The sequence below is a fragment of the Typopeltis vanoorti genome, chromosome 3 (assembly GCF_054136105.1).
Source record: "Typopeltis vanoorti isolate ZY-2024b chromosome 3, IOZ_Tvanoo_1.0, whole genome shotgun sequence".
NCBI classification, from domain to species: Eukaryota; Metazoa; Arthropoda; class Arachnida; order Uropygi; family Thelyphonidae; genus Typopeltis; species Typopeltis vanoorti.
Window position 1 is genome coordinate 65,940,550 of NC_143551.1, and position 17,676 is coordinate 65,958,225.

Genomic DNA, 17,676 nt, shown 5'->3' on the forward strand with positions numbered 1-17,676 from the left:
ATGTGCCCACTTCAGGATATAAGTCGATGACTAATGCTCATAACAGAATGGGGAAAATGGCAGTTTGTTGTCAAAAAATGCAGCTAGGTGGACTCAGTAGCTGCAGCATGCTCTCTGTGCTGATTGGTGCACTATTTAAAAAGTTCAGTCTTTTTTGAACACACCTTTCCTTAAGGTATTATTTAATTATATTTGTTTATAATAGTTTATATATATATATATGTTTGTTTGGTAATAGGGTTGGGAAGAAAAAACTGATGCTTCTCTGACATTTCTTTTGAGAACTTGTCTGGCCAAAGCAGGAAAAGAACCAGTTATGACATCATCCGTGCTTGAAATGCCAAAAGATTTGTCAAGATTAAAAAAACATATAACAGTTGTGACTGATAGACTTGTAAAAGGAAAGAATGTTTCACTAGTAAACAGTATGCTACAAGGGGGTAAGTATATACAAGTAAATTTTATTAGGAAATGTAAACTTGGCATTGTTAGTATTCAAAAATGTGTGAGCAGAGTTAATCTCAGGTGGTATAGTCACTTAAACAGAATAAAGGAAAAATGAGCAAAATAGTTGTTTGATAGCATGCAAAACTTCTGAGAAAACTAAGAACTACTAAATAAATTGAAACTTGTAGTGCTAGTGCCTTATTAACCTTAATTATCATTTGATGATAATGATTAAAGTAGACTTGTAGTGGGTATAATTGTTTCTAATAATCCAATAAACCACTTTGTTTCATAGATTACACTGAATGGTAGATTTTTACTTATGGATGATAACAAAGAGCATAATAAGCTGTTCCTCCCCTCCTTCCAAATTTGATATGCAGATTGTGAAAGGAATTTTCAATAATTTGTAGCATGCAGATTTTTTTGCTATCCCCTAATTTTTATGTATATTAAAGATATATGATCTGACATATCACCTAAACAATTAAAAAGACAAATTATGAAAATAGGCAGGAGATAAAATTAACTGCATTTTAGGAAGTGTATTTTTGAAATAAATAACATTTTAACTTTTGGGGAGGCTGGTATGGTGAGGAGCTAGTTAAATAAGTTTATATAAGTCTATATGAAAGAGAGAAATTAAACAAAACAGCAAGCTATCAGTGTATAAAACAGTGTTCAAACCCATTTTAATGTATGTATCTGAGAGTTGATTTACCAAGAATGATTGATTAAAGATCACTTGTTTCTGGTAATCTGAGGAAAATCAGGTTATTGAATAGATGACATCAGTGACAGAGCCATATAAAAAATAAAGATACTAGAAAACAACCTGATATTATTAATATTAATAATAATATAGTATTATTGATATTAAAATTAAAAATAATTCTATTATTAATTCTTAATAGAATGCACTGCTAATCAAGGATAGTGTGGTCACTGAAACAGAATGAGAAATGAAAGATATTGAAGCAAAAGTAGCAAAAAAGAGACTGAGAGGCATACCAAGTATAGATGGTTGATCCATTTAGGAGTGATAAATATATAAAAATAATAGGTGGCCAAATCAACTCTTGTTTTGAAAGATAACATAAAAATAATGAAATAATATAATCTGTGGATCGTAAAAAGTTTCCCACACAAAAACAAAAAATCCAACTAGTAAACCCCCACAAAAAACAATAATACATGCCTTCATATTTATAAATTTAGGGACACAAAAACATGTGTGTTTTTGTGTCCCTAAATTTATAAATATGAATGTTGATCACCGTGTAACCTTAAAAGAAAGAATAATACATGCCAAAATTACTTCCCTTCACTTCAACATTTATGAATTCCTGTCCACCTCAACTTTCCAAAATACACTGTATGATTCTTTTCATCACAAAAGTGGTATTTATGCATTCATAAAATCTGAAATACCATTTTAAGAGAATGCCAAACCTAACTATTCCCTCTCTTTGATTTTCCCTTTTTCAAAATTTCCTTATCACATATTGTCTAATAAGATATATTGTTATAATTTTTACAGCCAATATAAAGGCATATGAAATTTGTATATTTTGTTTATTATTGTTGGTCATTCTCCCAAATAAGTTCCTCATTTCGAAATTGGCCACTAATACAACTCAAGTGAAATCAACTGCCTTAGCTTTGACTAAATATATTACAGGTATCCCTCGATTAACGCGGTTAATTAATCCCTCAATGTTACCTCGTATATCAAAATTGTGTTAATCAAATACAATAATCAATGGTAAAAAGTACGATTCGTCCCTGATCGATTACTGCACTAATAGTTCGTTTTATATGGTACTCTTTTAGGAAAGATAAAAAATGAATGCAAAGTAAATGTTTAATAAATGCTTGTACCTACATTATTTACTGCAATTTTTTATCAAAAGAAGTTATCAAGAGTCGTTTGAACAGTTTTACTTTTTTTTCTTATTGGCATAAATTCAATGATAACAAGCAAAATGACTCTCCAGACCTTGGCAAAAAAGCAATAAAACATAAAGAAAAAACACTGCAAATATAATACATGATGATACAAATTAAGTGGATATTGAATCCGTTATTTCATAGCTGAATATAGAAACTACAAGAGTTTCGTGCCGAATATATAGAAACTACAAGAGTTTCGTGCCGAATATATAGAAACTAAAAGTTTCGGCAGATGCAAGTATAACCAATATGGGCAACCGTAGTAAAGGTGGAGTAAGCTCCAGATCACTTTTGCTTAGTATTTTCCATAAATAAATAAGTCTTTGGCTCTCTATTTCAGTAATACATAATGGTTTATTTATTTTCAGTTACAATCTAAAAATTATTGAACAAAGAATTAAAAAAAAAAAAAAAAAACTAAACCATACTATACTGACATTGGAGGTCGCGGTATCTCTCAGATACAGTTTACTGTTAAATATCACAAACCTTTACATAACATGTGTTAAACCAAACTCACAGCAAAAAACAGTGTGGAATATCACTCGTAACATATGAATGCACAGCTACTTATGACCTCCAAGCTATACACTGAATTGTGTGAGAATATTTATATTAAGCATTTTGCTTGTATCTGTCAGATCAGCTGCGAGCTCCTCAGGGTTAAAGGCACGTTAATCAAAACTCTTGCTGCGTATATCAAGGAATTGCCACAATAATCAAATCCGTGTTAAGCAAGGGATACCTGTATTTAATTTCTTATGTTATTTATAATAACAGTATTTATTCCTGTTTTTATTTTTATTGTATGTGTAGATTTTTTTCAGGGAGTCAAGGACTTTTTTTGAGAGGATTGTTTGCAGGTCATACCATGCCCAAATACTTTTCACACTTCCCCTTGAAAATGCACTGACAATGTCAACTGGGGAACTTTTACTCACATGCCATGAGAAGAACCTAGATGGATCTCTGACCAGACCCTTAGTCATTTTCCAATGGTGACCTTGATTTCTTCCCTTAACCTGCCGTAATCTGCAAAATTTTTCTTATCAATACTGTAAGATCCAGATCCTCTTATCAACTTGTTTAATTTTATCATATCCTCCTCCTTGTTCTTAAAATTTGCTAACCACATTCCTTCAACTTGCCTTCATATACAAAATTTCAGCTATTATATTAAAGCTGAATACTATATTATATTATATGGATCTGTTTTGCCTGTTTTCTCAGCTCAGATATGAAAATGAAACCCAGGTAATCATCACTTGTGGTCTCGATATATCCAAATCTCGTGAATTGGGAGAATAATTTCCTTATTCCTACAAATTCTCTTCAAGATTTAACTACCTTAGCAATGTTGGCCTTTAAAGTTTAGCTCATTGCCAGTTATCTCCACTAGGTCTTTAGCTTCATCAATCACTTGATGAAGTGATATAACTAACACACCTTAGTTTGCCCATGAATCAGTCTTCAGTGAATCTACTAGGATTCTGTATCAGATATGTTCCTTAATATTGCCTAGCCCAACTTTGCATCATCAGCATATAATTGGATATGCCCTTTAGACTATTTCCCTAGCTTTAACAATAGACAGCAGTGATCTAAGCACAGATTCTTGTACCCCACTGGTTATTGTGCTTTTCTTAGACTCAGCACCTCCATGCATCACTTTCTGATAACTGCCCAGTCAACCACTCTCCTATCCATGATGTAAGTCTATTTTACATGTCTGTTGATTTGAGTTTGCATAGTAATCTCCAATATGGAATCTGTCAGATGCCTTGGCATTCAAAAGTATTGTACTATATTCATTCTTATTTAACTCTGCAATCACTTTATTATAAAATGTGAGCAAATTGCTGAAGCGAGACCTACGTTTAAAAAAACCCACACTATCTTTCTGGAAGAAAGTGCTACTACCCACCTCTGTATGTGGGTTCTAACCAACCTCTCCAATCCTTAATAACTACAGAGATATACTTTCTTCCTTGCATAATCAAATCTTACCCTCCTGTTACTCATTAGGAATTGTGCTCATGTTAAATTCAAGTTAAACAACCAGGTTATTACCATTGCTAATTCTCTTGAGCATTCCTTTATCACCCATTCTGAGATCTCATTCATTCCCACTGCTGTTTTTTTTTTGCATAAGCTGTTTTAATATCTTACTTCTAACTCACCCACGACTGTCTTTTTGTCTAGTTCCACTTGGTTTCCGAAGAATCAGTGGGGTCTTGGGTTGGATTCACATATTCCAGACAGACCCAGCTAATGAATTGGGTCTGTGCGAAATATATACCTTACCTTACCAAAGTGATTACTAAATAATTCAGTTATTTCCTCTGCATTCATCTTTACTACCATCTGTATTCACTGAGGTTACCTTTATATTGTAATTTTTCCCTTTTACTCACCACTTGGTTCTCACCCTCTTTGTCTTGATCTTTATACTTCTCTTAAGCCTGGTCATCACATTTCTTCCAATATTGTCCATAACGTTTTCTTTTACATCTCCCTTGCTTTAAAATTTTGTTTATTCACTTAACTCCTCCATGCCTTATTTTTCTAACTCTGAGGATGTGCAGTCAGATAATACTCCTTTTCATGCATCCTGGTTCTCAACCATGCAGTTTTTCATACTTCAAGCTGTTTTCTTCATTTATTTTAATCACCTGCCCTGTAATTCCACATGCCTTTTTAGATGACATTTCTGTTTGATTTTCTACCACCCAAAGTAAAACTATATGATCATTTTCATCAGTTGGAGGCATGACAGTCATCTCTTTTATAGACTGATTCGTGGATGCTTTTACTAGATCTAATATTCCTGCACCATGATTCTTTTCCACAATGTGCTGTTTAAGGAAGTTATCCCTCAGTAATTCTCTAATTTTCTTCTTCTTGTATGATGTCTCTTCTCTCTTCAGTCTATAGACTCATACTAGAAATTACCATAATGATAAGCTTTCTTATATTCATAAGGTTAATCTGCCTATGCAATTCATAGTGCCTGATCTGTAGCAGCACCTAACTACATAGTTTGTCCCATAAACCTCTACTACCAAATAGCTACAAACCCATTGCCTATGTTACTCATACCATCATGTCATCATCTACTTAAGTTGGATTTAATTAATCTGCAATCATTAGCAGTACCTTTTTTTTATTCTACTTGTCATATTCTTTTGACATCTAGGTCTTACTAATGGCAGTAATTTTTGATCCATTTGTATTTATCAATGCTGAGAATCTGTTGCCTTTATTCTGATACGGCTGCCATTTTTTTAGGTGACTCCCGCCCACAAAAGTTTGTGAGCTATATACATTAGTACCATGTATGGAGTAAGGATTTTTTTCCCCTTATTTTTATTAATATTTATAATTTTTTTGTATTTTTGAAATTTAATTTTTATCAGGTTCAGAAACCCTCCTTAAGGTATAATAAATTTAGTTTAATCCTTTATCCAAGTGTGAGCAAACAAAGTTTGCGCCTGAAAGTATCTTCAGGACTGGGTTAAGGTGGTACACACCAGGGCAACTCGTTGCAAAGGTGGAGCAAGATACCAACACTCCTATCCTAGTATCTCCTATAATAATGCAAAACACATCTCCTTGCGGATATGTCTAATGTTATGCATTAAGGGAAGGGCCACTACCCAGACCGGTTTCGACCTTCATTGAGGTCTCTTCAGTGGGAGCCAGGCCCAAGTTGGGATATCAGGCAGAAGCATTAGCAGGTCATCTCCACCTATAGGAATTGCCAATTGGTGTGCCACCCTTTTTTAATAAATTACTCTGGATTTAGAGAAAGATGTTGAAAGTTTATTTTCCACTTGGTTAGAGTATAATAAATTTAGTTTAATCCTTTATCCAAGTGTCCATTAATGCATAACATTAGACATATCCGCAAGGAGATGTGTTTTGCATTATTATAGGAGATACTAGGATAGGAGTGTTGGTATCTTGCTCCACCTTTGCAACGAGTTGCCCTGGTGTGTACCACCTTAACCCAGTCCTGAAGATACTTTCAGGCGCAAACTTTGTTTGCTCACACTTGGATAAAGGATTAAACTAAATTTATTATACTCTAACCAAGTGGAAAATAAACTTTCAACCTCCTTAAGGTGTGGGAACACTGCTCTCAAATAAATCTATCACCTAAAGACAACCACATACATCCATGCCTGTGATAGGATTTGAACATGCAGCCTGTTGGTTGGAGAGTGGATAAACTAACATCTCGGCCAACCATTCTTGCATACATGATAACCAATATTGTTGGTTGAAGATATTCAAGCAGCTCTTTAAACCTGATCCATTCATATAAGTTGATTCCTGAAGAAAATTTCTTTCCCTTTATGCTGCAGTCAACACCTCTGTCTAATCAAACTAAACCTACTATTTTTTGTTTTTTTGAGTCATACCTTTTGTAATACTCTCTCTCGCAGATATTAAGATGTGTAATACTGATTACACATCTTAATATCTGCATCAAAACTCTCATGCAATCATTCCACCATATTTATATTTATTCTCTCACTGAATAACAATCTCTCCAGTCCCCTCACTAAATCTATTCAAATACAATCCATCCTGTAAGTGTAATTTCATCCCAAATCATCTCATACATCAACATATTGCACACCATCTCTTCTAAACAGTTTACTCATTAAATCATTCGTTGAGCATTATGAGAATATTATGAACATTTTTCTTTTTATTTGAATATATTATATTTTATTTTCATATGCCAGTTATCCAGAAAAAAAGGGAAAAAAATTAAACCTTCAGTTATCAGATGAATTTTATTGTATTATTATACCAAAACTGGGAATTCCCAAGCCTTAAGTATCCTAGAGTTTGGATTTTAATCCTATCGAGGAAAAATTGGCCTGGTTGCCAAGTGGACAGTGCTTCTGCTCTCTGGCCAATAAGCTATAGGTTTCAATCCCATTGCAGGTGTGGATGCACTTTTTCCCAAAAATTAAAGTTAAAAAATCATGGTGCGAGATATATGCAGGGATTTTCGGAAACTAAAGTTTTTAAGGAAAAAAATTAAATTGATGTTTATAATTAAATTCTCAGTATTCATTATTATTATTATTATTCATGAAGACTCATCACGGGAGGACACCCATCATACAACTCTCCATCACCACCACTACACCGAACCTCTACCACCAATCAACAACATCAGCGCCATCTACTGCCCACCACCACATATAGTATTTTTTGTCTGTAAATTACAATCTCTCTAGTCCCCTGACACTAAATCTATTCAAATGCATTCCATCCTGTAAGTGTAATTTCCTCCCAAATCATCTCATACATCAACATATTGCACACCATCTCTTCTAAACAGTTTACTCATTAAATCACGTGTTCTGAAGCATGTGTTCTGAAGGGCCGATTTGTCTGTATGCGGGACGAAAAACCCGAGTTTCTGGGAGAAAAAACCCTGATATCGGCCTACTCACCTTCGATTGAAAAAGTCCATATAAAGATTCCTCCCGTCATCAATTATAAATTATGATTTATAATTGCGTACGCTATTTATAAAATGAATAGATTTAAATTTTAATTATCGACATTATTTATGTGATCGGCTGCTCACCTTCATCACGCGATATATTTCAATCTTTAGCAATAATGCTTCTGTAATTAAATTAAAACAAACAGTTTCATTATTGCTTGTCCTGTTATCATTTCAGAATCATAAAATCACCATGATTTAAAAAAAAACTGAAAATAGGTATGACTTACTATTGACTATCGCTACTTCTGGTCTCGAGAGCAGTTTCCTTATGTGCATTGCCAAGGTCATCTACCCAAATAGCATCATATTCAACCCCATCCAGGGCATTAGAGGTGCTGGTTTTAAAAAAAAAAAACTTGGGAATTATTTCTGGCAAAATCATGTCCCAAGCTCTCAAAATCCTGTTGCACAACAGTTCTAATGATGGTCTCTTAATTTCCCATGCAGGAGTCAGGTTATAGCTGCCAGCTGCCCTCCACTCCATGTAGAAGTCGTCAATGCTCTCACTCCCAGATTATCTCTACTGGTTGCTTCTATTTCTATGCATATTATTGCTGTTGTATTAATAAAAGTTCATGCAGCTCGACAACTATCTATTTCTTAAAGGTTTAAACTTTTTTCATCTGTAAGATATATGTGAAACTTTTTAATTTCTTTTTTCATAAAGTAAAATCAGGGGTGCGAGATATATGCGAGGGCAAGTTATGTTCAAGTAAATATGGTAAATGATTTTTCTCATTGTAACGTAACTACTATACTTTGGTATTATTGGTAGTCTGAAGTGATAAAAACTTGGACTGCTCCAGAACAAGATTCTCGGCTTATAAAATCCTTGTTTTATTCTTGCTCCATCCTAATTATTTTATGCTTTGAATCTTTATGAAGGGAACTGCTTCTACAATTTTTTTTAAGTATAAAGATATCTGATTTTGTCTACTTATTCACATTATTTATTTTACAACAGGCAAGTTTTCAAGTAGAGTGGGATATCCTAATTCCTGACCAAAGTAATATATCTTTGTAATATCTTATATTCTTAAGCTGTCTGTATGATCTGCTCCTTCCATCAATCACTTGCATTTTCCTGCCAGTTTTGTCTGTCCTGTGGAATGAAAAATTGTTTTCGTCACTTGTTTCCATGAGAGGAAAACTCTGCTGCCTCCATTATGAGACTGACTAATTCCCCCCCCCCCTCCTCTCTTCAGTTTTAAAAGCCTTTATAAATTTTTCATGCTTTCAATGGAATTCAAACCCCTTGTCTAATGAAAGGGTATTGTTGCCAAATAAACTGTTGAAGCTCTTTATCTTATACTATACAATGCATACTATTTCCAGTTTTAATATGCTCAACTTTCAGACCTCTATCTTCATGTATTTACTGTTATCTCCCCTCCTTTATTTATTCGCTTTCTACCTGCAGTAAATGAATGTATGTATGCTTTTGATGCTTATTTTTCATTGTAAAAACACACAAGTTAGACCTTTTCTGCTTTGTTGAGTTCAGTGTGTTATTTCATTCTTTTCCTATATGTATGCAAGTCCATTAATGTTATGAATGTGTTTAACAGATGCCATGAAAGGTGAAGGAGATTTCAATGCTTCCAACCAGTCAGAAGAAGAGGATAGTGCAATACCAGCAGGCAGTAAATTTGGAGAAAGGAAGAGTGCAAGTAAAGATGGAAGAAGAATAGGTTCTGCTACAAGCATAAATAAACATTCCACCTTACCACCTCTGACAGGTAACTATTTTGAATTTTTCTTAGTATTATATTTCACATTAATAATTGAATGAATGCTGGAAGTAAATGACCTCTGTGTTAGAATAATATGCTGATTTATTACAATAGAACTTGGATAAAAGTTAATGTTTCTCTCTCTGTATCATCCTTCATAAATACCATTGTATTGATTAAATTTGATGATTTTTAGTATTGTGAAATATCACTATAGATACATACAAGTGAACATGATTTATTAATTAACACTTTCCTGCATTAAGTGTGTGTGTGGAGAGGGGGGAGTGAATTTGCTCATTGTTTTTGTGCAGTGGATTAGATGATTTTTAATATCATACTCGCACATGAGCAGAACCTATTACAAATTGATGCTGTTGAAAGTTTATTTTTCACTTGGTTAGAGTATAATAAATTTAGTTTAATCCTTTATCCAAGTGTGAGCAAACAAAGTTTGCACCTGAAAGTATCTTCAGGACTGGGGTAAGGTGGTACAACACCAGGGCAACTCGTTGCAAAGGTGGAGCAAGCTACCAACACTCCTGTCTCAGTATCTCCTATAATGCAAAACACATCTCCTTGCGGATATGTCTAATGTTATGCATTAAGGGAAGGGCAACTACCCAGACTAGTTTCGACCTTTATTGAGGTCTCTTCAGTGGGAGCCAGGCCCAAGTTGAGATACCAGGCAGAATATGAGATACCAGGTGTTGTACCACCTTACCCCAGTCCTGAAGATACTTTCAGGCGCAAACTTTGTTTGCTCACACTTGGATAAAGGATTAAACTAAATTTATTATACTCTAACCAAGTGAAAAATAAACTTTCAACATCTTTCTCTAAATCCAGAGTAATTTATTAAAAAAAGGGTGGCACACCATTTGGCAACTCCTATAGGTAGAGATGACCTGCTAATGCTTCTGCCTGGTATCTCAACTTGTCTCAACTTGGGCCTGGCTCCCACTGAAGAGACCTCAATAAAGATCGAAACTAGTCTGGGTAGTGGCCCTTCCCTTAATGCATAACATTAGACATATCTGCAAGGAGATGTGTTTTGCATTATAGGAGATACTGAGACAGGAGTGTTGGTAGCTTGCTCCACCTTTGCAACGAGTTGTCCTGGTGTTGTACCACCTTACCCCAGTCCTGAAGATACTTTCAGGTGCAAACTTTGTTTGCTCACACTTGGATAAAGGATTAAACTAAATTTATTATAAATTGATGCTGTGTGTAGAAAGTTTTTTCATTTGGCTGTAATACAAATTAAATGACAAGAAATTGCATTCTTATTTAAGCAAAACAAGCAAAAAGTTTTCACATGACGTATCTTCACATGCAAATTTTGTTTGCATGTGAGCATGCAAACTGTTTGATTGCACTTGGATGGAGGATTAAATAATGTGTGGCAATGGCCAGGAATTGTAAAAGAAGGAATCTGTTCATATTTTTGAAGAGCCAGAGATTGTAGTCTTTGGGGAATTCCTCATGAGGAAGGTCATTTCAGAGAATAGGCATAATGGAATGAAAGCTGAATGGGAGTAGCAGATTTGGTGAGTTAACATTTAACCTGCAATGAATGTTCTGCAGAAATGGGGGAAATAATGGATGCCACTTCTGCTTAATATCACCCATGAAAGTATCTATAGAAAAGACAAAATGGAAAACTGTCTGTGACACAATGGCTGGAGATTTAGTGTGATTGCCCTCTTTGGATAATATCAAAAAGTTTTAGATAAATGCACCACATTGGGGTGGTGCATTTATCTTATGCACCACCCCAATGTGAGAGCAGTTTTCTAAGGAAGAAGAGGTTTGGGATTTGTACAGAGTTAGTAGATAGGCAAAAAACAATGATCTTAAGCAAAAGCCTTAGATCATTGTTTGGGAAATTGCAATTGCTCTTTTGGCGAACTAGTTTAAAGAGAGGTATGATTAAGCATTAGTTAATGTGGGCTTCATAGACTTAGGTAAGAAATAACAGATTGGGTTTGGATGCCTATAAGTGTAGCCTCCAATGTTAATACTTGTATTGATGCCCTGTATGTTGGTGAAATGAATGTGGAAGTGCTTGTTATTCATGAAATTTTGGCTTTTCTTGGGGGGATTTCTGTTATTTTTGTGCAAGTTTCATATTTTTTGTGGAAGTTTTTTAATACCCGCAGTGACACCGGTATTTGTTTAGTTATGTTTCATAGTTGAATTAATGAAGGAAACTTATGAAGCAGGGGCATGCAGAAGAGAGGGACTTGTGCACATAACTCTCATGCAGGAGTGCCCAGACTCCAATCCAAACATGGCCTCAATAGTGTCCCCTGCATTCTGCTGTAGGTATGATGCTACATATTATGGTTAGTCACAGAAACTTTGTTGGAATCTCCTTGGTGGGAGTTTGACCTGTTGAGATACTGAGAACTATCTTGATGCCACAAGTCATGTTCACCAGTCAACCTAATAATCTGTTAGGATGCAAGAAGAAAGTTAGCAGAATTTAAGCCCAACAAATGGTTTGGATCTCCAGCCAAAAGGCTGTGGGTTTGAATCCCACCGTGGGCATGGATGTTTGTGATTGTATGTGAAAGCACTAGTCAGCGGCAGATGGTGTTGGTGTTTGATGATGAAGGTTGGTGGAGTAGTGAGATGAAGAGTTGATGCCCTCCCTCGTTGAGTCTTTGGACTCCCTGGAGGTGTGATATAATAATAATAATAATAATAAAATTCAGCTCCAAGGTCTTGATGGAAAAACTCCTTAAGATCTTCATTGTGATCATTTTAATGTATCTTTTGCATGTTTGTATGGCTTTTTTTGAATTTGAAAGCTGGAAGATCAAGAGAAAAAAAGATAATTCAGAGTGAAATGGATGGGGAAGCGCTTGTTATTGGATGAAATATTGGTGGTTTTTTGGTTATATTTCTGTTATTTTTTGAGTTTCTGATATTGCTTTTTGTAGAAGCTATAAAAAAACCTCGATGTTCCGCAGTTACACTAGTATTTGTTTAATTATGTTTCACGGCTGAGTTAGTGAAAGGAACTTATAAAGCATGGGCATGTAGCAAAGATGAGGGACTTGTTACCAGAAAGATCATATATCAATTCAACTTCAATAACTTTTCAACTTAGCTTCATCCTTCACAATATTTCAAACATTCAATCATATATTTACTTAAATTTAGGGGATATTAAATCCCACATAGTTTTAAAACCGAATAAGAAACTCAAAGATTGGAATCAGAGAGTTTCTTGCCGAATATAGTAAACTATAAAGTATCGGCGATACTAGCGTTAGCCAATGCAAGTGATCCTAGTACATAGTACATTACCGGGCAACTCGTTGCAAAGGTGAAGCTTATTAGCTCTTTATACTTAAGTAATTCAATCATATAACAATTTTGATTGGTCTATAATTGCTGCTTCTGTCATGGAGCTTCCTTTATACAACAGAACTATTTTGCACTCTCTTGGGACCTTACTAGAGCTGAAGCATAAGTTAAACAGTCTAGTCCGAGACAGTACCATTTCCTTTGTACATTCTCTTAATATATCTCTCCAATTTATCAACCTCTGTTCCCACATCTGCCCCTGCAACGTTTCTTCTTGGATGATACACCTTTGCTAAGTGATCACTCATTAACTCAACTATTTTGATGGCTTTTATCACCTCCCTGCTATCAGCTTTCATTAAAGTTTTTCTTCTGTATTCTTTCTTCTCTTTACTCACCATGTAGTGATTAATTCTTTGGGATTTCCTTTGACCTGCTTGGCTGATTTTGCATTCCTTATCATGCTGATCATCCTTCTTGCCTGTGTTTTCTACTTCCTGTGAGCTTGCTGATCGCCCCTCTCCCTGTATGCCTCCCACATTTTTTTTTTCAACTCCAGCTTAATGATACTGCTTATCCAACAGCTACCTTATTTATCCTCCTGATCTTAGCTGTACAGTCTGATAATGTTTCCTTCAAATATCCCGTGATCATCTCACATGCACTGCTAGCATCCTTCCCTTGCATATGCTTATGCCATGGCACCACATCAGGATGCATCTTAAGCTTTTCATAATCACTGGTAGTAGTTGCACATTTACCCCTTCTTAACTGAAAATTCCACATTTGACAACTTCCCAAGTCAAAACTGCATGATCAATCTCTCCTGTCAGAGGCACTGTGGCTACTGTGGTTGTGGACAGCATCCTCTGATGCCATCACGAGATCCAGCACACTTAAACCTCTACTTCCCTCCATCAAGTGCTGTTTTAAGTAATTATCTCTTAATAAGTGTATAAATTCTATTTTTTTCCTTTATGTGATCCTTACAGTCTAAGTCCTTGTAGTTAGTCCCCATAATAATTAATTGACTTGCACTCATCATTCCGATGTATGACATCCACATCTTCCCTTCCTTGTTATCCCTCCTCCCCAGCCTGTAACAGCAACCATGTATTTTGTCCTGTTGGCTTCTATCTTCTCAGTATAGCAACATGCTAATAATGCACTGCCTTCCACATTACTGTTTCTTCGTGACCTACTCCTTTTGGGTACATTTTGTCTATTGTCACTGGTGTATATTATACTCCCCATTCCTTTTCTCTGTAACTTCATCCTCCTCCTTCCACATGTTTCAGTAATACCTATAAGCTTTATTTAGGTTGCATCAATCAATGTATTGTATGATAATGAGTGCACTCTTTAAAATAATTTATTTTATAATTTTCTATTTGAATCCATGATAAAACTCTGAGATATTTAGATTCACTGTATTCAGAAATTTAAATAATAATAATAATAATAAAAAACAGATTTGCTTTTGAAGTTCAAAGACTGTCTTTAATAGCTTGTATTATAAGTATCATTATGATTTTAATTTTTGTGATTGCCTTTTTTCCTTTAATCTAGAAGAAGACACCAAACCATATACAATTAATGAAGCAGAAGAATTAGATAATGATTTGGATGCCAATACAAATTCTGGAGACTTCTTTTAATTTTTGCTAATATGAATTTAAAATATATATATGTATACATACATAGTCAGGTAAGTTTCTTGATTTTATTTAATAATGAAAGTTAATTTTTATGATGGATGATTGGTATTCATTAACAGTGATATATTTTTATCACATTACGAGGGTGGTCTAAAAAGTTCTCGGCCCAACAATGAAAAAATGAATTTATAATTTCAAAATTTATTTTATTTTTCAACATAATCTCCCTTAAGACTAATACATTTATTCCAGCGATGCTCCAGCACCATTATCCTGTTCCTGTAGTGGTTCTCAGTAAGATCTGCAAAATACCTCTCTACAGCTACAATCATCTCTTGATTCGAAGAAAAATGCTGACCAGCGAGGAAGAGGTTTAGTTTTGGGAAGAGATAGAAGTCAGAGGGAGCCAAATCTGGGGAATAGGGTGAATGTTCCAACAGTTCATAGTTCAGATCCCTTAATTTTCCAATTGCCAAAACACTTTTGTGGGCAGGTGCATTGTCCTGATGAAAGGTGATTTTTTTTTCTTCTGCAAACCGGGTCTTTTCTCATGAATTTTTTCGTCTAGACTGGTTAAAAGATCGGAATAATATTCCCAGTTATTGTTTTACCCTTTTCAAGATAATTAATAAACAAAATGCATTTAGCATCCCAAAACACCGATGCCATGACCTTTCCTCCTGATGGAACTGACTTCGTCTTCTTTGGTGCTGAACAACTGGCTTCTGTCCACTGTTTTGACTGCTGTTTGGATTCTGGTGTGTAATGGTGAATCCAAGTCTCATCCATAGTAATAAATTGATGCACAAAATCAGTTTTATTCTTGTTAAAATGCTCCAAGCACTGTTCAGGGATTTTCATGAGAGTGCGTTTTTGATCTGCTGTGAGGAAGCATGCACCCATCTTGTGCAAAGCTTTTTCATTTGCAATTCTTTATGCAAAATACTATATCCTACACATGCTTTTGAAATGCCTATAGTCTCAGCAATTTAACGCAGTTTGACTCGCCGGTCATCCAATACCATATCGTGCACTTGATCAATGATTTCTGGTGTTGTTACACTTTTTGGATGTCCTTCACGTGGATTATCTTCAAGGCTGCTACAACCACATTTAAACTCGGCAGCTCATTTCTTATTTGTCGAAAACGAAGGAGAAGAGTACCCATACACTTTTATGAAGTTCGAATGAATTTCTTTTGGTTAAACCCCTTCTTTTACAAAAAATTTTATAACCGCACGATACTCAATTTTATCCATTTCAAGGGCAGACAACACTTTTGCTTCAGACAGCTGTATAAAACAAACTACTTGATAGAATGACTTCAAATTTCACATGGATGCTTATGACAGATGTACCAACTTAGAAAAAAATAATAATTTGCCGATAGTGTTGCCATCTACGGTCGTGGCCAAGAACTTTTCAGACCACCCTCGTATTATTATTAACAAAAATTACTAACTACTCTCTCTCTCTACTTTTAAGTGTATTATTATTACACAGGTCTTTTAAAGGATCCGAAGACTCATTGCAAGAGGCTCACCCTAACCATTAATCATGCAAAGCCTATTATACCTCTTCTTAAACTCGTTTACTGACAAAATATTGATGACTACCTCTGTCAATCCATTCCACTTATTTACCACTCCCCCAAGCTTAAAATCTTGATTTTGTCCTCATTCTTATTAAACACACTCTTACTCAGCTTCTGGGAACAATTCTTTGTCCTCTCTCTCTCTCTCTCTCTCTCTCTCTCTCTCTTCTTGTCAGGTACTGAATAATTTCTTCATCATCTGCCCTATAAAATGCCTTTAGTAATTTATATATTTCTATCATATTCCTTCTTTTCTTCCTGTAATTAATAAATCTTCATAGGGAGCACTTACTCCACAAACAAGACACCATTTTGGTCATTCCCAAGAAACCCAGGCAACCAGATTTGTGCACACTAGTCCAGATATAGTGTAATAGTCCAGGCTAGGGTAGGGTAATAATTAATGAGGGTGATGTAGAGAGCTTTCAGGATGATTCAAATAGGCTGACAGTATGGGCAAAACATAATAGATGTCAATTTAATGTGGAAAAGTGTGAAGTTATGCATTTTGTGATACAAAGATTACAAACTCTGTACCACATTGAAGGGAATTATCCAGGAAATTGAAGCCATGGATTTGGGGGTGGTAGTAGATAGAGAGTTGAAGTTTTACAGGATATATTGCTAAAGTAGCCAAGGTAAGGACTTGATATGTCCACATCTGGGTTTCTTGGGGATGAGGAAGTTGTGGAGAGGATCCAGAGGCAAGTGACGTAGATGGTGAGTGGTCTGTGGAATGTTCATCATGAGGATAGATTGAAAGTTTGTGGATTGTAAAAGTTGGTTAATAAGCAAAAAGTGGAGGGGGGGGGAATATGATAGAAACATTTAAGTTTAAACTCAAGTAGCTAATATGCTTGTTTAGAGCAGGCTTTAACAAACATCCATGCCCAAGGTGGGATTCAAACCCACAATCTGTTGGTTGGAGAGCAGGTATGCTATCCACTCAGCCAGGATTTTATAGAATCAATAGAAAGGAAATATTTCAGCACTTGGCTAAAAGGGGCAGAACAAGAGGTCATACATGGAAGTTGGGTAAGAGTGTGGTTAGCAAGGATATAAGGACTAGATCTTTCACTTGGAAAGTGATGAATAAATGGAATGGAATGTCCAATGGACGTTGCCTGCCATCACCTTCAGATGCCTACACTTGTCAACTTTCTGCAAGAAAATTGATGAGACAAGAAAATATATGCTTGTTTTAATCCTATATCCAAGAGTAAGCAAAGTTTGTATGACTAGTATACTTGTATGTAGTCTGTTGACTTTACATCAATTACCTTAGCATCCTATAATGCAAAGTACACTTCCTTTTGAATGTGTATTGCTCTGAATTATGGGAAGGCGTAAAAATAGTCATAATTTAAAATTCTAAATATTTTTACAAATTGTTTACGTTAGTACATTATTAGTTTTCGTTTTATAATACGTATTGTT

The 17,676-nt window shown here is 35.1% G+C and overlaps 1 protein-coding gene across 4 annotated transcripts in view; it reads left to right on the forward strand.

The window, feature by feature from the left end:
• The window catches only part of BBS9 (Bardet-Biedl syndrome 9), a 347,462-nt gene that overhangs the window by 293,264 nt on the left and 36,522 nt on the right, over nt 1–17,676 (forward strand). For all 4 annotated transcript variants that reach the window (XM_090415673.1, XM_090415671.1, XM_090415675.1 and 1 more), the window contains 3 exons: nt 239–440; nt 9,505–9,675; nt 14,557–14,695. In XM_090415673.1, coding sequence (XP_090271799.1) covers nt 239–440; nt 9,505–9,675; nt 14,557–14,645 — 462 coding nt within the window. In that variant the 3' untranslated portion in view covers nt 14,646–14,695. The remainder of the gene's footprint in view (nt 1–238; nt 441–9,504; nt 9,676–14,556; nt 14,696–17,676) is intronic.